At 39.1% G+C, this 27,454-nt stretch overlaps 1 protein-coding gene across 1 annotated transcript in view; it reads left to right on the forward strand.

Annotated features, from left to right (window-relative positions):
• Positions 1 to 27,454, forward strand: part of c2cd3 (C2 domain containing 3 centriole elongation regulator) — a 165,753-nt gene that overhangs the window by 117,293 nt on the left and 21,006 nt on the right. The window contains exons 28-32 of the mRNA XM_059963936.1: positions 8,810 to 8,940; positions 10,356 to 10,517; positions 12,353 to 12,567; positions 16,024 to 17,059; positions 18,165 to 18,273. Of these exons, the coding sequence (XP_059819919.1) occupies positions 8,810 to 8,940; positions 10,356 to 10,517; positions 12,353 to 12,567; positions 16,024 to 17,059; positions 18,165 to 18,273 (1,653 nt within the window). The remainder of the gene's footprint in view (positions 1 to 8,809; positions 8,941 to 10,355; positions 10,518 to 12,352; positions 12,568 to 16,023; positions 17,060 to 18,164; positions 18,274 to 27,454) is intronic.

The following is a 27,454-nucleotide window of genomic DNA, read 5'->3' on the forward strand; positions in this document are numbered from 1 at the left end:
ATCCGGGTCAGGATCTGTTCAGCAGTCTTATCACAGTTGGAAAGAAGCTGTTCCCAAATCTGGCTGTACGAATCTTCATGCTCCTGAACCTTCTCTGGGAGGGAAGAGGGACAAAAAGTGTGTAGGCTGGGTGGGTCATATCCTCGATTATCCTGGCAGCACTGCTCTGACAGCGTGCATTGTAATGTGAGTCCAAGGATGGAAGATTGGTTTGTGTGATGTACTGGGCTATGTTCACGATCTTCTGCAGCTTCTTCCGGACTTGGACAGGACAACTTCCATACCAGGTTGTGATGCACCCTAGAAGAATGCTTTCTACGATGCACCTATAAAAATTAATGAGGATTTTAGGGGACAGGCCAAATTTCTTCAGCTTTCTCAGGATGTAAAGGCGTTGGTGAGCCTTCTTGGCAGTAGACTCTGCTTGGTTAGACCAAGTCAGGTCATTTGTGATATTCACCCCGAGGAACTTAAAGCTTTTGACTTGTTCCACCTGCGCACCACCGATATAGATGGGGTTGTGCGGTCCGCTACTCCTTCTGAAGTCAACAACCAATTCTTTGGTCTTGCTGACGTTGAGGGATAGGTTATTGTCTTTGCACCATGCCACCAGGTTCTTAATTTCTTCTCTGTACTCAGACTCATCATTACCCAAGATACGGCCTACAATTGTGGTGTCATCAGCAAACTTATATATTGAATTTGATGGAAACTTGGCTACACAATCATGGGTGTACAGTGAGTACAGCAGGGGGCTGAGTACACAGCCTTGTGGGGCACCGGTGCTCAGAGTGATTGTAGAGGAGAGCTTGTCCCCTATTTTTACAGCCTGGGTCCTGTCTGTGAGGAAGTTGGAAGATCCAGCTGCAGATCTGAGTGCTAAGACCCAGGTTCCGGAGCTTAGGAATCAGTTTATTTGGAATGATGGTATTAAAGGCAGAGCTATAGTCAATGAAAAAGAGCCTTACATATGCGTCTTTATTCTCCAGGTGTTCTAAGGAGGAATGTAGTGGCAGAGAGATAGCATCTGCCGTTGACCTGTTGCTCCAGTAGGCGAATTGCAAAGCGTCGAGGTTGACTGGTAGGTTATGGTTGATGTGTGCCATAACCAATTGCTCAAAGCACTTCATAGCAATTGATGTTAGAGCCACAGGTCAGTAGTCATTCAGGCATGCCACCTTGTTTTTCTTCGGCACTGGGATTATTGTTGCCTGAATTATTGTTAAAACACCAGGGGATCTTAGACTGCAGCAGGGAGCAGTTGAAGATGTCAACAAACACTCCAGCTAGCTTGCTTGCACAGGCCCAGAGAAGCCATCCTGGGACGCCATCTGGGCCCGTCGCCTTCTTTGGATTTATCTTCAGGAAGGCTCTTCTAACGTCTTCCTCAGTGACGATGAATCTTGATGCCACCAGGTCCGGTAGGCATTTTTGACTAATGTGTAGCAGTGGTCAAGTATATTCGGGCCTTTAGTGGAGCAGGAGACATGTTGGTATAACTTTGGCAGTGCTTTTCTGAGGTTGGCCTGGTTAAAGTCCCCGGCTGTAATGAGCAAAGCCTCCAGATACCTGGTCTCAAGTTCACTGATGTTGGCATACGGTGTATTCACAGCACACTCCACGTCCGCCTGGGGGGGAATGTTGACCGCTGTCAGGATGACCGAGGTGAATTCCCATGGCAGATAATGGGGACGACACTTCACGGGCAGATGTTGCAGGTCCGGACTGCAGGAGCTTGTCAATGCCACTGTGTCCAAGCGCCACGCAGTGTTGATCAGTAGCCAGACTCCACCTCCCTTCGTCTTGCCCGAAGACGCCATGCGGTCCACCCGATGGATCAAAAATCCCTCTGGTCAGATGGCACAATTGGGGGTGGCAGGGGAGAACCAGGTCTCTGTGAAACAGAATACACAGCAGTTCTGCATCTCCCTGCAGTAGGTAAGTCTCCCTTTAAGATCATCCACCTTGTTCTCTATGGCTTGAACATTAGCTAGTAGGATGGTGGGCAGAGGGATCCTAAAGCCCCTCCACTTCAGTCTGACCAGCAACCTTGGATCTTCTGCAAAGACCAGGAAACTTTGTATGATAATGTAGCCACATACCACAAAGGCAAGCATTTTTGCTTCTGCATCATTCTGAATTTCGATAATTTCTACTTGCATCCTCTTTTCCTATTCTTCTTTGCAAAGAAATGGGTTAATTACCCAGACTGGAATTTCCAGATCAGTCAAATCCTTGAATCAATTCTGAAAATCCATCTTTAATAACTGCAGGTGTAAGCAGTACGCTTCCAAATCACTGTCTGTGAAAGAGAGTGCCATACTTTCCGTGCAGGGATACTGTGAGAACATTCTTCTCCCAATGTTTTGCTTATATATTTCCATTTTCCAATAAGAGTGGACACTGCGCTTTTTGCCTGGATTAGATTGAAATTCTCACCCTACAGTTTCACATTTTGAATGTTCATCTTGTCAATTTCCTGGTCTTTGGAGAAGATCCAAGGCTGCTGATCAGACTGAAGTGGAGGGGCTTTAGGATCCCTCTGCCCACAGATCGGCTGGGTATGCCACATCTCCACTTAGAAAACAAGGAAATCTGCAGATGCTGGAAATTCAAGCAACACACAGAAAATGCTGGTGGAATGCAGCAGGCCAGGCAGCATTTATAAGAAGAAGCACTGTCAACGTTTTGGGCTGAGACCCTTCATCGTCTTGGCCCGAAACGTCGACAGTGCTTCTCCACATAGAAGTTCAGTCATGTTTTCCAAGCTCTTTGTCGACTTTGAGAAAAATTCAACCGCAGTGTCAAAAAGATCAAAGAAATGTTTTAAGCAGTAGCCTTTTGACAGCTAACGCACTTCAGTGTGAAGAAGCAAGCATTCAAACTCTTCATTGTTATCTTGGCATAACTGATGAAATAGTCTGCTATTTAATGGATGAGGTTTAATTTTGTTGATAGCAGATTTTACAAGAGTCATGCTTGAAAAATGTCGCTGGCAGAGGTTTCTGGCTGCGAGATGTTGACGGTGAATTACACAATGGATTGCAGACAGACTTGGAATTTTTTTTCTGGTATGGAAAATTATGCACATGAAATCATATTTCTAATCTGAATACTTTTATCTTCAATATACATTTTGAGCTCATCATAGATTGATTCTCTGTTAATATTAGTTTTTAACTTTTTGCACCTTGAGGAATCCTTGGGGTTGGTAGGTTTACTGATTGCCACCCCCCCCCCCCCAAAATCTTGAACATCCCCTGACGACATCTATTTCCCCTAATGGCCGCTTGGGACATGTAACCACCCCCTTGTGGGCAGTATTACCCCCATTGGGAATTGCTGTTTTAGAAGTTTAGATTAAGTAATGTGCTTCTAAGAAAGATTTTAACCATTATGCTAAAAATTGATTTATTTTCCAGTGGGTATAGATAATTTTTATTTATTAAATTTATTTATTCATTAAATGACAGACCTAATCTTTTGAGATCTGAAACCCTTTCCATAACCTTAGTTGGAAATATCTGAGGAAGCACCCCGTATACTCTCAGAAAAGCAAGGGAACTTTATGTATATGGTTAGTTTCAGGAAGATCTCTTTGAGAATATTAACATATGCTACTTTTGGAATATCTGCTCAGTTCTGATGTATTGTTTGATAAGCTTGGAAAAATTTCCTAGACTGAAACTAATATTTAGTTTCTTCCTCCATATCATTGTCAGTAACTGTATATCATCACTGAAAGTTGGTCAGCTACTTGTTTAAAATTATTCAAATGGAAGTCTATCACTTTTATAGTTTCAAAGTTAAAGGAAGTTGAAATAAATCATTCTCACCTAATTTAATTTGTATTTTTATTTATCTTTTTCTTGTCTACCTTTAATCTTTACTATACTTAATATCCTTTCAAAGTGTTGTCTTCTATCTGGCATTACAGTCGGCCGTCCTTATCCACAGGGGTTTGGTTCCGGGACCCCCCCCCCACGGATACCAAAATTCGCAGATGCTCAAGTCCCTTATTTAACAATTATCAGTGCGGTGGTCTTTAGGACCCAGCGGAACCCCAGACTTTATTTAATGTGTCTCCGTGCAGTGGACATTAGGACCTGGTGACACAGCTCTGAATCCGCCGAGTATCTGTTCACGAAAATAATCACGATTGCGATTGAAAATAAGGTGGAAGTAATAAAGTGATTGGAAAGAGGTGAAATGCCGTCGGTCATTGGAAAAGCATTAGGCTACAGTCGGTCAACGATCAGAACAATTTTAATGGAGCATATGAAAAGCCCTGCCCCGATGAAAGCTACAATTATTACTAAGCAACGCAGTGGTTTGATTATTGAAATACGTATGTTTCTTAAGTGTTTTATATGCATAGAAAGGTAAAATATGTACTATATACTAAGAAAAACATTTGGCTAACTGATGCCAAATAATACCGGATGTACCTGTTCTGACTTCAAATCCGACTTAAAGACGGACTCAGGAATAGAACTCCTTCATAACCCGGGGACTTTTAAGTCATTTCTAGATTACTTATAATACCTAATACAATGTAAATGCTATGTAAATAGTTGTTATACTGTATTGTTTAGGGAATAATGACAAGAAAAAATAGTCTGTACATGCTGAAGCAACGAGTGCTGGAGAGAGAACTTCCAGGTTTTCCCAATCCGCAGTTGGTTGAATCTGCGCATACGGAATCCGCGGATAAGGAGGGCCAACTGTATTTACTTTTCTGCCCTCCTGAAATGTACAATTTTCCTAATCTTTCAGTTTTATTTGTTTCGCAGTATTAGCCTTGCTAAAAACTTATTAGTTCTATCATAATATTATAACTACCACGGATACAAGGGTGTTGTTATATTTTATCATTGAAGTTGATTAGGACTTTTTTATAATTGTAGGAATCTGTAGTACAGGATGAGACTTAAGCCCACTGTATCCATGCTAGTTATTCTTTCTAATCCCACTTTCTAGCTCTTAATTCATTGTCGTGGCAATTCAAACACTCATCAATACCTTTTATGCAGTTAACAAACAAACCACAAACATTCCCCCACCCCACCAACAATGGGTTAAAAGAAAGCTTATTCTCCACTAATCATGTGACCATTTACTTCATAGTCCCCTATTCTTGCCTCTTGCCTACTGCTAAGAAAAGTGGATCCTTCCTAGTTGCTCTCAGAATGTTAATAAACTCGTGAAATCTTCCCACAATTTCCTCTGTCCCAAAGAAAACAACCTCAGCCAATTTAATCTTTCCTGATAGACAAATATGAGATCCACTCATGTATTCTGTAATGATCAGTACTATAGCTGTGGTCTAACAGTACCAACACAATTTGGTTGAGTCCTGAAAAAGAAGAGTGCCTTGTGGACTTAAGTGTCCTTCTAGTCTTTTAGGTCTGATTTCCTTTCCCTTATTTTATGTGCTTTCTTGTCCAGTTTTCCTGTCCAAATGCATTACTTCACAGTTCTTTAGATTGAATCCCATTTGACACCCTTTTGCCTGCATGACTACTTCCTGTATTCAAATCAACACAAAGTATTGGAGGAAGTCAACAGGCCAGGCAGCGTCTGTAGAAAAGAGTAAACAGTTGTTGTTTTGGACCGAGACCCTTCATCAGGACTGAGTTTCTCCAGCATTTTGTGTGTGTTCATTTAAATTTCCACCATCTGCAGATTTTTTCATGTTGGTAATTTCTGCATTCTGTAGCTTTATTACTTACTACAAATTATAGATATTATAGTTATGAAATTATACATTATATTTCATATTTTTGCCAATTTGTCACAATTACTTTGAAAAATGATTTGTGGGAACTGATGTGGCATTGATATGTTTGGACTGTAGCATTGATAAAATTGCATACTATTGCATGGTACACAATTTATTATTGGATTTTACATATGTCACCCTAAGTTTAGCAGTATCTTCTTCTCTGTTGGAAAGCTCGAATACAATTCACAAACATGACTGTCTGATCACTGCATTGTTGAAGGAATGCCATTCTGCTGAAGTTGGTGTATTTTAGGGGATGATTAAGTGAAGTGTAGGTGGATGAAAAGATTTCATGACTCTATTTTAAAGGAAGGCAGAGAAGTCCTCCATGATTTAGTAGCCAATATACGTCTTTCAAGCATGGCCAGTAAAACATTATCTGCTCATTGCCTCTTTGATATTTGTGTGACTTTACTGTCTGTAAATTTGAACTCATGCTTCCTGCTGTAAAGTGGTTACCTTTGTACCTTTGCTAGTCAGCTGTATTTTAAATTACAGCTCATTCTAGAAGCATGGCTTCGAGTTAGTCATAGCTGATTGAGTCATAACATGTATTTCCTGCATATCTGCTCTGGGCCCCCACTGCCTCCCCATCTAGATCAACAATAGAGTTCCTTTCTCCTTGCATTTAATACCATCACCATCCACATCCAATACATCATCCCCTGCCATTTCCACCACTTCCAAAGCAATCCTACCCCGAACCCCATTCCCATCCACAGAGACTGCTTCCTTCAGGATTCCTTGGTCTGTTATGGACTGTTTGGCATTGCTGAGAAAAGGCATAGACTAGGCAACTGTTCTGTGGAGTACTCAGTCTGCAGTGACCATCCCGATCTTACACTTGCATGTCATTTTACGTCTCCTTACCATTTCTACACCAACCTGTCTGTCCTTAGCCTTCTCCCTTTCTATGGAAAGGCCAAAAACAAATTCAAAGAACAACATTACCTTGGGTAGCTTGTAACCTAATGGTGTGAACATTGAATTTTACAATTTCATATAATCCACACCTCCTCCCAGAGCTCTCCAACACACACTCACTTGTTTACCTGTCTTTCGAATCAGAATCAGGTGTAATATCACTGGCGTATGTTGTGAAATGTGTTATTTTGTGATACCAGTATATTATAATACATAACAAAAACTATAACTTACAATAAGAAGTGTATTTCTATATAAAAATTAAATAAATAGTGCAAAAAGGGAGAAAACAGTGAGGTAGTGTTCATTGGGTTCATTCTACCTTTGCTCATCTCTCCTACCTTCTCCTACTGGCTCTTCCTTTCATCTATCAGTCTCTGTCCCACCCTCCTTCACACTGCTATGTACTAGTATTCTTTCCTGTTCCCCATAAGTCCTGATGTAGAATCTTGACCCCATTCATTGAATTACAACATTTGTCTCCACATATGTTGCTTGACCTACTAATTCCTTCCAGTGTTCTGTTTTTTTGTTTTAGATTCCAACACCTGCAATCTCTTTTGTCTTCTTGAGTCTTATTATACCTGAGCTATTGATCTCAGGAAGTAAGCATAACTTCCATTCTAGTTCATTAAAAGGATGGATATGTTAATGCCTGTCTCTAATTGACCATGATAAGTTGGTAGTGTTCTACCACCTTCAACCACTACAGTCATTCAGATTAAGGTGAACCCACAATGCAGTGAATAGGGAATCTCAGGATGTAGACATAGCAAAGCAGAAAGTATCAGTGATACATTTCCAAGTCAAAATGGTTTGGGACTTGGAAAGATAATTGTATTGGGAGTGATCCAATGTGCCTGCTTTTCTTGACCGTTAGTCAAGGTCATATTTTGGGAAGTGCTGTCAGAATAGAATAGCTGCAGTATGATTTGTGGGAAGTAAATAAAGTTCCAGCTGTAATTTTTAATCATCAAATATAATACTTTCATGTAATAATGTGTTTTGAGCTTTATTAATTGACACCCTTGTATCCTATTCCATTCTGTATAGCTGCAAATGCAGTCGTCCCTCGGTATCCACGGGGGTTTGGTTCCAGGACACCCGTGGATACTAAATTCCATGGATGCTCAAGTTCCGAATATAAAATGGCGTAGTATTTGCATATAACCTACGCTCATCTTCCGATATACTTTAAATCATCTCTAGATTACTTATAATTCCTAATACAACGTAAATGCTATGCAGATAGGTGTTATACTGTATTGTTTAGCAAATAATGACAAGAAAAAAATGTATGTACATGTTCGGTACAGATGCAACCATCATAGCTTTTCTGGGAACGCTGATGCTGCCTTGGCAACAACCGAAGCCTATTCTCCCATGACTTTTAAATTCTTGAGGCTGTAGTGCTTTACATAGCTAGTCAGCCATCCCTTACTAGCCTTAAACTCCTTCCTCTCACTCACAACAGAAGTAGCGAACAAATGAGATGCAAGGCAAACAATGCTCAAACAACGATTGAAGACCTGTGAAATGGCAGGAGGCTACAGCAGGGTATGCCTACACATCATTTCATTCGTGTGGATTCAGCATAGTGCTTGGCGCGCGGCAAATTCAAGTTTTGCTTTTAGGAACTTTCTGTGATTTTTTTTCAAATATTTTTGATCCGCAATTGGTTGAACCCGCGGATACAGAGGGCCGACTGTATTTGCATTAACATCCAGACTCCCATCTTTGTATATCTCTCTTATTTTTGATAAATGGTGATAAATATTCTGGCACAGTTATGAATAGCATTAAACTTTAAACAATTTAAAAATAGCATTATCTGCCGAGGATGTAAGAGAGACTCTAATGAATTGCACTTGTCTGACCCTGTTTCCAGTACTGCTTGACAAAACCTTAATTACTCAAGTGCATATCATCCAGAATAACTGCAAAAATTGACTGTGCTCTGTTGTGATGATAAATAAGCCATGAGGATGGAATACAAAGTCATTTTTAACTTATAGAAGCATCATCTTAGTTTTCCCAGTGTAACTGAGAAATCAAAAAGAAATTTAATCTTATTACTTATTATGTTATTTAACTTTATAGGCTCCTACCGTGGAACCCTTGTTGTATAAGACCAGTGCCAAGTATAACTCATTCCCTAGTCACATCTCCAAATATTCAGAACAAGTCATCAGTACATCTTGGAATCCTGATGCTTTCCCAGCCAGTGACAGGTATGGAATAATGTTTTCACAGCTTTATAATTCTAGAAACTCAACAATGTCGAGAAAATGTTGACATGAGGGGTTAAAGGAATTAAAGAATAAACATTTCATCATGTATGTACCTTTCGATGCCAATAGAAATGTGGAAATGTGGTAACCTCTGGATTTCTTTATAGATTAATGATTAAATTATTGACAGTATCAATATATATCCAAGATACCTTGCTAGCTTATTTGTATATTGTCTTTTTTTAAGACAACTGTAATTTTGCAAGTGGAAAAATTCTTGATATATTAAATACAGAGACCAAACTGACTTTCATTGAGGGGATGCATATATATAGATACACACACACACACACACACACACACACACACACACACACACACACACACACACACACACACACACACACACACACACACACACTCACACTCTCTCTCTCTCTCTCTCTCTCTCTCTCTCTCTCACTCACTCACCTGATTACATTAAAGATACCCACATTTGCCATAATAGCATATGGTACTAGAACAGAATTAGACCATCATGGATTAGTAGGTTAACTGCTCTGTCTGTGATGCAAGGAACTACAGAGAATTGTGGAAACAGCTCACCACATTACAGAAACCATCCTCCCCTGCATGTACTGTCTATATGTCTCGCAGCCTCAGTGAAACAGCCAGCATAATAAAAGACCCCACCTGCCCCAGACATTCTCTGACCCCTCTCCCACCTGGCAGATTATACAAAAGCCTGAAAGTATGTACCACCAAGCTCAAAGGCAGCTTCTGCCCCGCTGTTACAAAACTATTGCATTATTTTCTGAATCAGAGATGGACTCTTGAACCTGACAATCTACAACGTTATGATCTTCCAACCAATTGTCTCCCTGCATTGCACTTTCTCTGTAGCTGCTACATTTTATTCTGTATTTTCTTGCTTTACCTTTTACCTCCTCAGTGCAGTGTAGTGTACTGATTTGTATGAATAGTATGTAAGGTAAGCTTTTCACTTTACTTTGGTACCTATGACAGTAATGAACCCAACCCCATTCAACCCATCAAGTTTCCTCTACAGTTCAGTCATGATTTTTTCTCAGTCTTATTCTCCTGCCTTCTCTCAGTAAGGTGTGTACCTACTGAAATACTCAGAGATTATCTAAAATCGGATTACTGTTATTTTTTTCCACTCTATGCATAACTGAAGGTGAACTGAGGATGCATGTAGGCTGTATTGTTTCTATAATAAAAATGCTGAATGAGACAGTTTATCTGGTTTTTGTCCTTTTTTCCTGTGTTTCATAAATTTGCTTGAAAGAAAAGGTATTACTTTTTTGTCTCTTTTTTATCTTTGTTATTACAAATACTTTATATTTTTTACAGTGCAAATTATGATTGAAATGCCCTTTCCTACATTTGAACAGGTCACTCAACATGGAAGTCCAAGGCTCACGCCATGGGGAGCATATGGAAAATGTCCGTAGGTTTCACCAGTCCTTGCAACAGATGGAGTACAACATGCAAAGTGCTGGGAACATGGAACCTCTACCACAAACTTCACGGGCTGTACTTTTTAGTGCTCTAAGGTAACAGTTTATTAATATATATTGCATGTACAAATAATATATCATATACATATTACATTTGTATTTATTTAAAGTGTAGTGATGTCATGTTTTTACTAGTTACTCTAAAACTAAAATTGAATCTGTTCAACATGTTCAGGGAATGAGCCTTCTTTAAATTACATTAAGTATTAAGTTAAATTTTACTCTTTATTCATTCTCTTGGTAGAACTATATAATTCGGTCCACTAACCATTTACATTAACACAATGACCACAAGAAAGGTGCAGTCCCATGTAGGAAGCTATCTCATTCCAGTTCTCTTCTGGTGATTCACTCTTGATGTTCCCAACAATAACGTTAGCATAACACTACTACAGTGCTAGCAATCTACATTCAATTCTGTCTCTGTGTATAAGGGGTTTGTATGTTTTCCCCATGACCACATGGATTTCTTCCAAGTGTTACAGTTTCTTCCCACATTCCAAAGGTGAGCTATCTAGTAAGTTAATTGGTCACATGATAAACACAAGAGATTCTGCTGGAGTTGGAAATCCAGAGCAACACACATAAAATGCTTGAGGAACTCAGCAGGTCAGGCAACATATGTGGAGAAGACTAAACAGTCGATGTTTCAGGCCAAGATCCTTCATCAGGACTGACAAAGAGTCTCGGCCTGAAATATTGACTGGTTATTTCTGTGCATAGATGCTGCTTGACCTGCAGAGTTCCTCAAGCATTTTATATGTGTGTATTAGTCACTTAGGTTAAATCAGGTAGCAGGGGCTTGTTGACCAGAAGAGCCTGTTACTGTAATGTATCTCTAAATAAAATAAAATAAAAATAAATAAAATTACCAAGGTATGTACCTCTGAATATACAGTATATTAAATATGCTTAGCCATTGCTCTAGACTGAAGGCACCACTGTTAGAATTTCTTGTATTCAAAACTTGATGGGCCAAATGGCCTACTGTTCCTATAACTTAAAATAAACACAGATGGTGCATATTTACAAACTTTCATTTTGATGATGATTTGCATCAAAATACTCATACAGGAAATGTAACCATCTCCATTTATGGACAGATGGAGGCAATTTGTTGTAACTCATATATTGGTTTTTCCATATTGGAATCCCAAGCATCATTATCATTTGATGCCATTTTGCATCTAAATGGAGTTTATCCTTCAACCACCTGAAATTTCCTGTTAATTTTCTTAGCATATGTAAAAAAAAGTGTCAATCAAGACTGAAATAAAACATTTTGGCCTTTAATTACCGTTTTATGCCTAGAATTAAACTTTGAAATCTTTATTTAAAAACAGGCAAAGTGATCTAGAAATTCCAAACACAGGAATTGTGTTTTTAGGTTAATTACCATCAGATTGCAAGAATGCTTGCACAATATGTAGTGTTTTATTGTGTGTAATAGTAGGTCTAACTCTTGGGTTCTGGTATATTTTAGTAGGAAAATGATTATTTATTTGTTCCCCATTACATTGATCAGCATTTCAGAGGACAATTAACAGTATTAAACTCTATTACTGTTTGGAAAAATGGTAAGCCTTTGTAATTGTTTTCTTTCCTCACTTATATTAAAAGTGACCATAACAAATGGTTTCAGTGAATAATTCAGTAATACAGTGGCTGATTAGCAACCCCAACTTGACATTTCTGGCCAGTCCCTATTTCTCTCTATTGTTTTATTATCTGTTAAATTGAAACACCAAGGGAAAGCAATTATAAGTACTTGCAAATTATTAGGTGATGGCCTGATAATATAATCATTTAAAGCCATTTTCCAGTACATTTGAAATAGTGTGTGTTCATATTATTTTTATTTTGATGTGTAGGAGGAATCTCAATGAGCTGGATGACATACAAAAATATTTCAGTCAGAAGCTGTCTTCAACTCCATTTGCGCACATGACTAGTACCATCCCACAACAAAGGGCAAATGTTGCTAATACAAATTTTCACCATGGATCACCAAATAGCATTGATAATGAACAGCATCTTTTGGACATTTCAAATGAACAGGTCCACAAATATCGCAATGTCATTAGTGGTGAGTAAAAGGACATTTCTTTTGTTTATTCTTGATTTTTCATTATTTGCAAACTAATTTCAGAGATTTTAAATTTTAATCAGTTTCAAGTTTCTGATTTAAATCTAAATTTACTGCAATTTTCTATGCACCTAAATGTTCTGAACACTAAAATAAACATGAGAATTATGAATAATATATCTTCATTATGCCTCTTACTTCACATAAGGCTAACAAATCTAGTCAATGAGATTTCACAATTAGCAACAGGTCTTTAGAAGACCCAACACCAGTAAAAAAAAATCTTGAGCAACAAAATATTATTTTCTAACAAATAGAAATGTACTTGCAGTTAAGAGGAATTAGACTTTATTGTATAATCAAAGTTGACTTACATATCCTTATTCTAGGGTAATGGCTTAAAAGTCATCTGTCCATTTGTACACTAATTTGATGATAAGGCTAATGATGGGGCAAGATTGCAGTCAACAGGATGAGTTGCAATGTAAAAGGCGGACAGAGTTGAAAAGGGTGTATGTAGGACTGAAGGTGTTATATTTGAATGCGTGCAGTATGCAGAAGAAAGTTGATGAACTTGTAGCACAGTATGACATTGTGGGCATCATTGATTCATCGCTGAAAGAAGATTATAGCTGGGAGCTTAACGTTGAAAGGACAGGCAAGTAGGCAGGGAGGGTGCGTGGCTCTGTTTGTACAAAATGAAATCAGATCATTAGAAGGAGGTGACATAGGGTTGGAAGACGTTGAATCATTGTGGGTAGAGCTAAGAACTGCAAGGGTAAAAAGACCCTGGTGGGAGTTACATACAGACCCCCAAACAGTAGTAAGGATATGATCTACAAATTACAACAGCAGATAGAAAATGTCAAAAAGGCAATGAATGTTACAATGGTCATGGGGGATTTCAATATGCAAGTAGTTGGGAATATCAGGTTGGTGCTGTATTTGAAGAGGGAGAAGTTTCTAGAATGTCTATGAGATGGCTTTTTAGAGCAGCTTTTAGATGGCTTTTTAGTGGTTGAGCCCACTAGGGGATCAGTTATGTAGAGACTGCTAAATTTGGTCTACAAATTACAACAGGAGACAGAAAATACATGGCAAAAGGGCAATTTTACAATAGTTACGGGGGATTTCAATATGTAAATAGATTGGGAAAATCAGGTTGGTGCTGGACCCCAAGAAAGGAATGTTGAAAGGCCTAGATAGACTGGATGTGGAGAAAATGTTTCCTATAGTGGGGGAGCCTATGACCAAAGGGTGCAGCCTCAGATTAGAGGGCATCCATTTAGAACAGAGATGAGGAATTTTCTTCAACCAGAGTGGCGAACCTGTGGTATTCTTTACCACAGGCAGTTGTTGAGGCCAAGTCATTGGCTGTATTAAGGCAGAAGTTGATAGGTTCTTGATTAGACAGGAGGTGAAAGTTTATGGGGAGAAGTCAGCGGAATGAGGTTGAGAGGGAAAATGATCAGGCGTGAGGAACTGGTGGACCAGACTCGGTGAGCTAAATGTCCTTATTCTGTTCCTATTTCTTATGGTAGTAAGGTCTTATATTAATCATTTAGCCAATCTGAAGCAATCTAATACAGATTCATCCAATATCATCTTTTAATGATTTAACTTTGACTTATCATTAAACTAATAAAAAAAATTGCAGTGCCTGTGGCTGTGTGTGCTTACCCTGATTTCTGTGGTATTAATTACAAAAACACTACTGTTTTTCTTCAGTACATTCAATCTTGTATATTTTTCATTGATGTGAACTTTCACAAGCTGATACCACTGCAAAGCACTTTAAAACAGTTCAAATGTCTCTGATTCCTTTCATATAAAATTCTGAGGGCTTAACGAAGGATGGTTCCCTTCGTTAAAATGTAGAATAAGATGGGGAGGGGGCCTACGACAGAATAAGGGAATGCGTGCTTAAGACTGAGATGAGGAAGAATTTCTTGTTTATAGTGCATAAATCTTAATTTTCACTACCATAGAGAGCTGTGAAGGATGAATTATTGAAAATGTTCGTTGCTAGGATGGTTTCATTCTCAGCCTTTTGGAGTTGAGCTTTACAAGGTGCAGGTAGGAAAGTGGAGCCTAAGCAAAGTTTAGATCATCCATTGCTGAAGCAGCCTTGAGTGTCTTAGGGCTTATTTCCTATATTTCTAATGGCGTTCTATATTGATGCTGAGCAAAATATTTGGCCCTGAAAAGCTAAGTTTTGGTTGTGGTATGAAGATTACTGACATCAGTATTCCAAAATGCAAGGAATTTATTTTATGTTTATCAGGCACCCTTCATAATGCTTAAAAGGTTAATTAAGGATACTCGTGAAAATAAGTTAGTATTTTTAATCTGATTCATGATATTACACCTGTATATAAGCCTCAGCACTAATCTCTGGCAGTAGCAGACATTAAGTAAAAAGTATCAGTCCACAAAGATCTATTTGTGAAACTTCCATGGTTAGGGAAGTGCTGTAACTCTACTGCTAACTGCAGATTCTGGCCATTATGATATATTGGCTATAAGGAATGCAGTTAAATCATTTGTAGTTTTCGAATATCTTTGGTCAATATATTTATTAGCACATGTTCAAGTTACAAGCAAAGAAATTAAGATAATTTTCAGACTTTGGATGCTTCATCCATCTCTTATGATATCAACGAAGCAAGTATGTACTTTCAAAATTAAATATATAAACCTATCATTTGTACACACAATTATTTCAAAAATTAATTATTTTAACTAGAAGAGCTTCTATGTATACACTTTCAATTCTTTAATTTTTTTTTTCCTTTTCCCCCTTTCTTGCATTCCTACTGCATTACACATCTGCAAAGAGAATTGGTCTCCAACTATTAAGGGGTGTCTGTAGCTGTTCCTTATTCATGGTGGTAGCATAGTATATGATGTCCTCCAGTCTTATTTGTTTGACTTCTTTCCCCTCCACTCCTAAAGAATTAAAAGTATTACATATTTTGGCCAACATTTTACAGACCTGTGTTAATGTCTTAGATTTCCTTACTGAGCAAGATCCCATATCCTCAATGTAATGTGTGCTGCATCATATCTAAATTACCACATTACATTTGAAATATTGGTACTTACTTTATTCAAAACTGCTTTAAGTAGTTTCCTTTACTGAATACAGTAATTAAAGTTCTGTCTGCGTGCCATTTCTGTTTGAGAGGTAACTGGCCATATAGAGGAACTAACTCTGTAATATTACTTGTGGGTAAGGCATCTGTAGCACTATCATCCTGCCTCTTCTCTTGGTGCCCAGTGTATGTATTCATATTGCTATGGTTAAGGTAATTTTTTAGCTTTTTCGCTTACTAGATCTAGGTATAATCTAATTCTAGGCGCCACTGATATTCATTTATTTGATAAATACTAAATGATTCATGAAAATGCCTAATTATTTCCATTTCATATCTGTGCTTATATTTTGTAATCTAGCTGGTTTGCAGAGAAACAAAGCGGATATTGCTGATCAGAGACCCTCTGCACAGGACATTGAAGATGAAGAGGAAATAGCAGAAGATACGCCACGGCAATCAGAAAATGGGAAACAACAAGATTTACTTAATACACAACCACCAGAGAGAAAGAACATGAAGATCCACCTTCCTCATTTCTGTGCACCAGCAAATTTAGATTTGGGACAGAATAAACATAATGAAGTTTTTGATAAAGGCAATATAAATGACCAAAATAACGAATACAATGTAGAAGTTGAGCACCAGCAAAACCATTATGCAAGTGACGGATTTAGTGAAGAAGAATATGAAGAAGATGTGATACAGCCAAAAATCTTAAATGACGTGACTGTTATGACGGACAGAACTAGCCCTTGGTCTAGTATTTTGTCAGATTTAGAAGAAGATAATAAGCATAAGTATGAAGATAAAAGAGAAACATCAGAACCAATTGGAAATGGAAGTGTGGCTAATGAACAAGAAGTGGTTTCCATTAGTGTGGATGATGAGATGTTTACTGAAGTACCGCAAAATGAAAATTACAAGTTACCTAGCAGTATCGCAGCTTCTGAGTCCCCTCGTACAGAAAAGTCTTCAGTAAATGAAGTAACAGAACTTGATATGTTAAATGAGAATTTAATTCTCCAAAGTGAATGTGGCTTAGATCTAAAGTTACAAGAAAATCAGTTCTCTGATGATCGCGAGACATTTTTCTCAAACAGTGGTGAAGCAGATCTGACACAAGAAAAGAAAGACTTTACAAGATTTGACACTTTCTCCAGCAGAACATTTTTGCCAATGGATAAGGACGAAACAGATCTTAGAATAAAAAATATTCATGAAGACTATTGCCGTGGTAATAAAACGAAAGAACTTGAAAACAAAGAGAACCAAGTATCCTGTAACGACAGCAATGAAGAACCACAGGTTTTAGAAGCTGGTGGAGAGGGTGTTCACAGAAAACACAAGGGAACTGCTGAAGCAGACACTGAAGGAGATAAATTTTCAGACCAATTGTATCCTTTGCATATTTGATAATGCATGTAAGGTCAACTTTTACTTAGAAATGCATTGATTCCTGATGTATTCCAGGGAAAGCCTTTTTTTCTGGACTACGATTATCTTAGGTCTTCAATGCAATTAATTTATTAAACAAAGCATTTTCTGAAATGTTTGTTTATTAAGTTGGCCATTGCTTAATACATTAGATTAATGTTGATTAAGTTTTTTTGTGAAGTGATTTTTTTTAATAAGATAAAGAATGTTGTAAACAGAGCGATCTGGGGGGCAAGAGCAGGTGCAAGTGCATAGTTCCTCGAAAGTGGTGATGGTAAAGAAGATGGAGTCTGACAGATTTTCCTTTGTTGGTCAGAACACTGAATACAGAAGTTGGGACATTACACCTGTACAAGATGTTAGTAAGATCACTGTTGAGGTACTGTGTGCAGTTCGAGTTACCCTACTATATTGATGCCATTAAACTGGAAGGGATGCAAAACAATATTTACAAGGATATTACTGGGACTGAAAAGCTTAGATTGTAAGGAAAAAAATGAATAGGCTAAGATTTTCTTTTCCCTGAAGAACAGGAGGTTGAGGAGTGACTTTAAAGAGGTTTATAAAATTATGAAAGGCACAGATAAAGTGAATAGCCAAAATCTATTTCCCCAGGGTAGGGGAGTTCAAAACTAGAGGCATAGGTTTAAAGTGGAAAGAGAAAGGTGTTGATGACTGTATGGAACAAATCATATCTCATAGTCAGAGTTTGTTTGATAATGTTGCTATTTTATATGGTACAAGTCATTTGAGTACTTTTTTTTAGTTGTGAAGGAAGTTTTACTGGATAAAATTTCATGGTGTCACATCTTTTTCTTCCCTGATTCATTGTAATTGATTACCTGGATACAAACTATTTTAACATATTTGTTTGCCGCCTTTATATCTAATTTCTGATATTCATGAGTAACTTGAATTGTTGGAAATGGATGCAAAGGATCATGTTGCACATTCAGTTCAATCTCATTTAGTTATATAGCTATGAGCAAACTGAAGGTGGCTGCTGTAAAGAAATTGTGCTTATGAAGTTCATTGATGTTAATAATCTTTAACAATTTTATGCAGACCAGATCCAGTTATATTTCCAAACTTTTTTCTTCCACCAAGTCATTTAGAAGCTTCAATGAGAATGCTAAATGTTCCACGGTCATTCCATACACCAACAACAAATCCAGTAAGTTTTAATTTTTCCTTTACATTGGTTGTGCTGCTCAAAGAATGCTTTGTAATATTTTAAGTTTTTTTATGTATTTAAAACTTCATATGTAATTAAGGAGGGTTTCCCTGGTTTATAAATTAGGTTGTATAAGAACAAGTTCATTTTAACGTCCCCAAGAATTATCATTCTCTCATATACCTGACTAATAATCAGAAGCACATCCATTTGTTGAAACTGTTTTCAAATAGTAATAGGCAACATATATACTGTTATTCAAAATCCTAATTAAACAACTGATGATTGTGCATTTCAGTCAACAGTAGAACATAACAGGCTGTCACAGGAAAAAAAAAGAAAATGTCATTGGCTAGTTTGGATTAGGAAACTCTAGTCACATACTCATGTAAACATACAGTTTTTATTTCAGATATCTAATGTCTGCAATATTTTTGATAAATACTAATGAGATATCTGAAGCCCTATCCTCCTTACTATGTTTGGTGGGTTTTTTTCAATTCAGTTTCAGTTTATTGTCATTTAGAAACCACAAATGCAATACAGTTTAAAAAATGAAACAACGTTCTCCAGAATGATATCACAAAAGCACATGACAAAACAGACTACACCAGAAAATCCACATAATATTTGGTAATCCCCAAATCTAGAGTCCGGAGAGGCTGCTGCATATTAATATCGTGCTACCATCTTAGCGCGTCCCCTGGAAAGGAACTCCAAATCCTCCAGACAAAACAAGACTACCCAGACACACCAAGTCAAGAGACCAACTCCACCACCCAACAAACCAAAAACTAAAGCTACAAGTCCTACACAAAACCACATAGTTACATATAGTTATAGTTAACATATAGTTTCAACAGTGCAGACAATACCATAATTGATTTAAAAAAAACAGACCATGGGCAATGTAAAAATAGTCCAAAGATGTTAAAAGACTATAAGTTTGAAAGAAACCACCACACAGTTTCCACAAGTCCTCAGGATCCCGATAGACTTGTTTGAAACTTATCTGGGTTAACTAACAACTGTGTTATCTTACTGAGCAATATTGTTTTCAAAAATGAATTAAAATTAGAATATTAATAAAAAATAGCATCCAATAGTGCAGAGAATCAACTAGCCTTGGCACCATCAAAATCATTAGTATGTCAGATTAATGGAGTTTTGCTATATATCTTAATCTTTACTGTTTTGCCATTGTGTTGCAGTAATCTTTGTTTTGTGCATGATGGTATGGTTCTTTCAAGCAGGTTAAATGTATTTTGACAAACATGTTGACAAAACAGAATAAAAGTAGTCTGTTGGGCTAGTTTTAATTATCTAAAGAGATCAGAGAGGAATTCTCTATATTTTTATTCATCTAATTGGCTCTCTCAGGAGTTTTCATAGTTTTCTTTATAGTGACGATCAAATACAGTGGATTCCGGTTAATTGGGACACACGGGAGTTGGACATTTTGGCTCAATCAAGTAGCTGCCACAATTAGCTGTTTTATGGAAATAGTTAAAAAGGTCTTAAAGAAAGCTGCCATTTAACTGAGTAACGAATTATGTATTTAACTGAAATACAGAATTTGAACTCTATTAATGCTATTACAGTACTATAAAACAGGGTATTAGTTCCAAATAGTTATTAATGGAGCAATTCATCCAGTGTATGCCGTCATGTATGTAGTGTGCAGCAAGGGGTAGCACCTCTGGTGAAGAAGCTTGTCATGTCAATTCTGGGACATCTCAATTACCTTTTGTTGCCACCAGACACTCAGCTCTCACCTGTAGCTCCAAGTAGCTTTTTGTACACAACAGCGGCCACATCCCTGTACACCACTTCAACAGGCAGGGTAAATCAGGTGATGAGAGCAGCAGGCCTTATACCCTTGTGAAATAGTGACGTCCCTATCCTAGCATGTGAAGTCAGTTCCGGCAGAATGGGAAATTCCACAACCCTTCGTGGAGTGCAAAGGACTGATAAAGCACAGAAAAAGTCATGGTTATCCACAGCAACCAAGGAAGACCCCTGTTTCTACTCATAGCACTGGACCCAGAGGTTGCAAGAGTGGACTGTACCAGTGTAATGGCTTTTCCACTTTAATACCTTCCTGCCCAGGTTTCATGCTGCCATTTTCTTTTGATTGACTGTAAATAAACAAAATTAGTGCAGATAATAAGACTGCCTTCATGCAATGTTTTCGGCGATTACATCCTCAAAATCTTCATTTTCATCGTTACATTCAAGATAATTCAAGCGGATACGATAGAGTCTTTTAAGAGACTCCTAGACTGGTACATAGAGCTTAGAAAAATAGAGGGCTATGGGCAACTCTAGGTAATTTCTAAGGTAAGGGCATGTTCGACACAGCTTTGTGGGCCAAAGGGCCTGTATTGTGCTGTAGGTTTTCTTTGTTTCTATGATTCTCGATACCTTTAAATTCTTCTTAGATCCTAACTTGTTGAAGTAGTGAAATTGTTTCATTTTCACTCTCAGTTGTTTCTAGCATTTCCAAGCTGGAATGTTTGAAACTGCAGTGAGTGAAACAGTTTTGAATTGTCTTACTGCCATTTTCTCGCCAACTATCAGTGTCATAAATCACAGTTTCTTTTTAACACAAACACCTGCAACTGACGCAATTGGAAAAACTGTTCACTCTAAACACAGTGTAGAATCTACTAATGGCCACACAAGTTCATGCAACTGATACTAGTTAGAAGCTGTTCGACAACCGTCTTCGGTCCCAATTAAGCATCGTGGCATACTAAATACATAAAGGGACTATTTTCTCAATTAGTTTTTGTTCTTTAAGTGTTGTTCCCAATAAGCAGCTGCCGCAATTAACCAGAGGACCAATGAACCAGAATCCAGTGTGTATTGAAATGCTCAAGACATCAGTTGTGTACATAACTTTGAATGACCTAAAGGTTCTTTCCCTTTACATTATTTTTCAGAAGCAGAAACAGGTTTCTCTTATTCCATCAATCTTACAAAGATTTGGGAAAATATTACTAAATTTAAACTGTTGTTCTCCAGCAAAGTATTTATTTTTAAATTTCCATTTGGATATTTCCTCTTGCAGAAATAAACATGAGAGTATAAGGGATTAGAAAACATGTTTTCAAGAGTAAACTAAAGAAGTGCTCAAAAATAGCCGATCATTTTATGCCTCTTGGGCCGCCTTCTGTTACAGAGAAAGATTATCAACTATCCTTACATAACTGGTTTTATATTACAATGTTCTGACACACAGTGTTCCATCAATCCTGTTTACTTCATTCTGGCTGCCCTGAAGGCTGCCTGTTGCAATCACCTCATTATGAGATCACTTGAACAAGCAGAACATGTAGTTTCAAATATGTTGTAAACACTTAGTCTTATGATATGTACCTGGCAAACTAAATTCAACTTACAATGCTAGGGACATTTCTGAGACAGGGAAGATGTGATCATTTATTTCTGATTTATTAGCTGATCTGAGTCATTATCAGTGCTACAGTTGGTGTAAACAAACCTGAACTGTAAGGGTGTCTGTTTTACGGTAAAATCAGATAATAGCATTTATGTGGGCTCCTCTCAGCCATTTGCAGGTGCAACTGTGAGTTCATTGGAAGCATGCAACAGTAAAACAGCAAAACAACTGAGATTAAAAAATAGAACATGTTAAAATTTTTAGATGGCAGCAAAGCCAGGAAAGAGTTGGTTGTGGTCAGCATTCCAACTATTTTTTTGTACAGTTGCACAGACCAACCATTGCTCGGAGCAGGAAATTTTTACAAGGAGCGAAAACTGTGTAGCACTTTAAATGTTTTTATTTGTAACATGCATTCTATGAATATTTAGAATGAAAACTGAAAGATCACGTACTTTTGATTTTATTTATTAATTGAAGGGTATAATTAAATTCAGTGCAACAAAGAAAATCTTAAACTTCTTCTCGTCTGTCTTTATTACAAATGTCAAACGAGAAAATCTGCAGTTGCTGGAAATCCGAGCAACACATACAAAATGCTGGAGGACCTCAGCAAGACTGGAGTAAAAAAGCTGAGAAATAGATTTGAAAGGTGGGGGGGGGAGGGTAGAGAGAAATGCCAGGCGATAGGTGAAACTTGGAGGGAGAGGGATGAAGCAAAGAGCTAGGAAGTTGATTGGTTAAAGAGACAGAAGGTCATGGAAGAAAGAAGGGGGAGAGAGGAGCACCAGAGTAAGGGAATGGGCGGGCAGTGGGATAACATGAGAAAGGGTTCATGGGAATTGGTGAAGGTGGGGGGGGGGGGGAACAGGATGGAGGTATTACTAGAAATTTGAGAAATCTATGTTCATGCCATCAGGTTGGAGGCTACTCAAATGGAATTACTCCTCCAACCTGTGTGGCCTTATTCCGACAGTGGAGGAGGCCATGGATAGACATATTGGAATGGGAAGTGGAATTGAAATGGGTGCCCACCAGGAGATCCCCCTTGTTCTGGCGGATGGAGTGTAGATGGTTGGCAGAGCGGTCTCCCAGTCTACGTCGGGTCTCACCAATATACAAGATGCCACACCGGGAGCACCGAGCACAGTGTATGACCCCTAACAAACTCACAGGTGAAGTATTACTTCACCTGAAAGGACTGTTCGGGGCCCTGAATGGTAGTGAGGGAGGAGGTGTAGGGGCAGGTGACATGTCAGGAAGGAGGTCAGTGGGGAGGAACAAATGGATAAGGGAGTCGTGTAGGGAGCGATCCCAACGGAAAGCAGAAAGTGGGGGGAGGGAAAGATGTGTTTGGCGGTGGGATCCAGTTGGAGCTGGCAGAAGTTTCAGAGAATTATGTGTTGGACATGGAGGCTGGTGGGATGGTAACTGAGGACAAGAGGAACCCTATCCCTGGTAGTGTGGCAGGAGGATGGAGTAAGAATAGATATGCGTGAAATGAAAGAGATACGGTCGAGGGCAGTGTTGATGGTGGAAAAAGGGAAGCCCCTTACTTTGAAAAAGGAAGACGTCTCCTTTGTTCTAGAATGAAAAGCTGCATCCTGAGAACAGATGTGACAGAGCCAGAAACTGTGAGAAGGGGATGGTGTTTTTACAAGTAGCAGGGTGGGACAAGGTATAGTCCACATAGCTGAGAGAGTTCATTGGTTTATAATGGACATCAGTGGATAAGCTGTCTCTGGAGATAGAGACAGTGAGATTGAGAAAGGGAAGGGAAGTGTCGGAAATGGACCAGGTGAATTTGAGGGCAGGTTGGAAGTTGGAGGCAAAGTGGATGAAATCAACGAGTTCAGCATGGGTGCAGGAAGCAGTACCAATGCAGTCATAGATGTAGCGTAGGAAAAGTGGAAGATGGTCACCAGTGTAGGCTTGGAACATAGACTGTTCAACATAGCCAATAAACAGGTAGGCATAGCTGGAACCCATTTGAGTGCCCATGGCTATCCCTTTTGTTTGAAGGAAGGGGGGGGGGGCCAAAAGGAGAAACTATTTAGAGTGAGGACAAGTTCTGCTAGGCAGAGGAGAGTGGTGGTGGAGGGGAACTGATTGGGAGTGAAACTTGGAGGGGAAGGAATGAAGCAAACAGCTAGGAAGATGATTGGTGTTTATTGTTACAATTTGTAACAGTGTTGTAACTGAAACACTGACAATGTAAATACTTTGAAGCTCTAAAATAACCTTTCTCAACCTTATTGTCCTGAAATAAATTTCAGGTCTCAGGGAACCCCTGTATAAAAATTATTAAATCTAGAGCTCACTGTTTGTTAGCATGATCAGTAAGTTGTAGATATAATAATCCAAAAATAATTGTCAATGCCCTTTTGAGTGGATAATGAGCTTTTAGCCAACCATTGTGGACCTGGGATGGAAGATGTTGCATAGGGCAGTACCATGCAACAGGTCTACAAGCAGGTTTACTGACACCCCATCCACCTGTCCATTCTGTGGCCGGGAGGAGTCACTGTACAGTGCTTATATGGAATCTGAGAGGTTGCAATCCCTGTTTGAGTATCTGCAGGGGCTGTTGCTCAAGTTACAGTTGCACTTCAGCCCCTGCACTCCTTATATTACAGGCACTCAGTATGAAAGGGGAAAGGTTGGGAGGAGGATTTACTAATGAGCTTGCTTCTAGGCCTGTCCAAGATGGCCATTTATGGGTCTAGGTGGCCGAAAGTCGAGGGCTTTGCCAGGGCTGACTGCCTGCCCCTCTTGTTAGGATGCATTCATGCCCAGCTTTCCTTGGAGAGGGAGCGTGCTGTCACAATCAGTACAGTGGCGAGTTTCTGAGAACAGTGAGCCCCCAGGGAATTGACTGTTTTATAGACAGTGGTAATCGTTTTTGAATTTGAATTTATTCACTGTCTTGTATATTGTATTTTGTCCTTTGTGTAATTGTTGTGTAAATAAGCTCTTATAGTTTTGTTGAGAAAGAGACTGACTATTTTAGACAGACAATAGACAATAGATGCAGAAGTAGATCATTCGGCCCTTCGACCCTGCACCGCCATTCTGAGATCATGGCTGATCATCTACTATCAATACCCGATTCCTGTCTTGTCCCCATATCCCTTGATTCCCCTATCCATAAGATACCTATCTAGCTCCATCTTGAAAGCATCCAGAGAATTGGCCTCCTATGCCTTCCGAGGCAGTGCATTCCACACCCCCACAACTCTCTGGGAGAAGAAGTTTTTCCTTAACTCTGTCCTAAATGACCTACCCCTTATTCTCAAACCATGCCCTCTGGTAATTAACTCTCCCAGCATCTGGAACATATTTCCTGCCTCTATCTTGTCCAATCCCTTAATAATCTTATATGTTGCAATCAGATCCCCTCTCAATCTCCTTAATTCCAGCATGTACAAGCCCAGTCTCTCTAACCTCACTGCGTAAGACAGTCTGGACATCCCAGGAATTAACCTTGTGAATCTACGCTACACTTCCTCTACAGCCAGGATGTCCTTCCTTAACCCTGGAGACCAAAACTGTACACAATACTCCAGGTGTGGTCTCACCAGGGCCCTGTACAAACACAAAAGGATTTCCTTGCTCTTGTACTCAATTCCCTTTGTAATAAAGGCCAACATTCCATTAGCCTTCTTCACTGCTTGCTGCACTTGCTCATTCACCTTCAGTGACTGATGAACAAGGACTCCTATATCTCTTTGTATTTCTCCCTTACCTAACTTTACACCATTCAGATAATAATCTGCCTTCCTGTTCTTACTCCCAAAGTGGATAACCTCACACTTATTCATATTAAACGTCATCTGCCAAGTATCTGCCCACTCACCCAGCCTATCCAAGTTACCCTGAATTCTCCTAACATCCTCATCACATGTCACACTCACCCAGCTTAGTATCATCTGCAAACTTACTGATGTTATTCTCAATGCCTTCATCTAAATCGTTGATGTAAATCATAAACAGCTGTGGTCCCAATACCGAGCCCTGTGGCACCCCGCTAGTCACCACCTGCCATTCCAAGAAACACCCATTCACCGCTACCCTATGCTTTCTATCTGCCAACCAGTTTTCTACCCATGTCAATGTCTTCCCCCCAATGCCATGAGCTCTGATTTTACCCACCAATCTCCTATGTGGGACCTTATCAAATGCCTTCTGAAAATCGAGGTACACTACATCCACTGGATCTCCCTTGTCTAACTTCCTGGTTACATCCTCGACTAATCTATTGGAGTTTTTCAAGCATGATTTGCCCTTGGTAAATCCATGCTGGCTCGGCCCAATCCTATTACTGCTATCTAGATATGCCACTATTTCATCTTTAATAATGGACTCTAGCATCTTCCCCACTACTGATGTTAGGCTAACAGGATGATAGTTCTCTGTTTTCTCCCTCCCTCCTTTCTTAAAAAGTGGGATAACATTAGCCATTCTCCAATCCTCAGGAACTGATCCTGAATCTAAGGAACATTGGAAAATGATTACCAATGCATCCTCAATTTCCAGAGCCACCTCCTTTAGTACCCTAGGATGCAGACCATCTGGACCTGGGGATTTGTTAGCCTTCAGTCCCATCAGTCTACTCGTCACCGTTTCCTTCCTAATGTCAACCTGTTTCATTTCTTCTGTTACCCTATGTCCTTGGCCCATCCATACATCTGGGAGGTTGCTTGTGTCTTCCCGAGTGAAGACAGATCTAAAGTACTTATTAAATTCTTCTGCCATTTCTCTGTTTCCCATAACAATTTCACCCAATTCGTTCTTCAAGGGCCCAACATTGTTCTTAACTATCGTCTTTCTCTTCACATACCTAAAAAAGCTTTTGCTATCCTCCTTTATATTCCTGGCTAGCTTGCGTTCATACCTCATTTTTTCTTCCCGTATTGCCTTTTTAGTTAAGTTCTGTTGTTCCTTAAAAATTTCCCAATCATCTGTCTTCCCACTCACCTTAGCTCTGTCATACTTTTTTTTTAATGCTATGCAATCTCTGACTTCCTTTGTCAACCACTGTGGCCCCTTTCCTCCCTTTGAATCCTTCCTTCTCGGGGGGGATGAACTGATTTTGCACCTTGTGCATTATTCCCAAGAATACCTGCCGTTGCTGTTCCACTGTCTTTTCTGCTAGGATATCCGTCCATTTAACTTTGGCCAGCTCCTCCCTCATTGCTCCATAGTCTCCTTTGTTCAACTGCAACACTGACACCTCCGATCTGCCCTTATCCTTCTCAAATTGCAGATAAAAACTTATCATTTTATGGTCACTACCTCCTAATAGCTCCTTTACTTCAAGATCGCTTATCAAATCCTTTATTGCACAACACTAAATCCAGAATAGCCTTGTCCTTGGTCAGCTCTCGTACAAGCTGTTACAAGAATGCATCCCGTAGGCACTCTACAAACTCCCTATCCTGGGGTCCAGCACCAACCTGATTCTTCCAGTTCACCTGCATGTTGAAATCCCCCATAACTACTGCGACATTACCTTTGCCACATGCCAATGTTAACTCCCGATTCAACTTGCACCCAATATCCATGCTACTGTTTGGGGGCCTGTAGACAACATCCATTAGGGTCTTTTTGCCCTTACTGTTCCTCAGTTCTATCCACATAGACTCTGCTTCTCCTGATCCTATGTTCCCCCTTGCAAAGGACTGAATCTCACTCCTCACCAACAGGGCCACCCCACCCCCTCTGCCCACATTTCTGTCCCTACGATAGCGCGTATACCCTTGTACATTCATTTCCCAG

This window comes from Hypanus sabinus, chromosome 3 (genome assembly GCF_030144855.1).
Source record: "Hypanus sabinus isolate sHypSab1 chromosome 3, sHypSab1.hap1, whole genome shotgun sequence".
Taxonomy (NCBI): domain Eukaryota; kingdom Metazoa; phylum Chordata; class Chondrichthyes; order Myliobatiformes; family Dasyatidae; genus Hypanus; species Hypanus sabinus.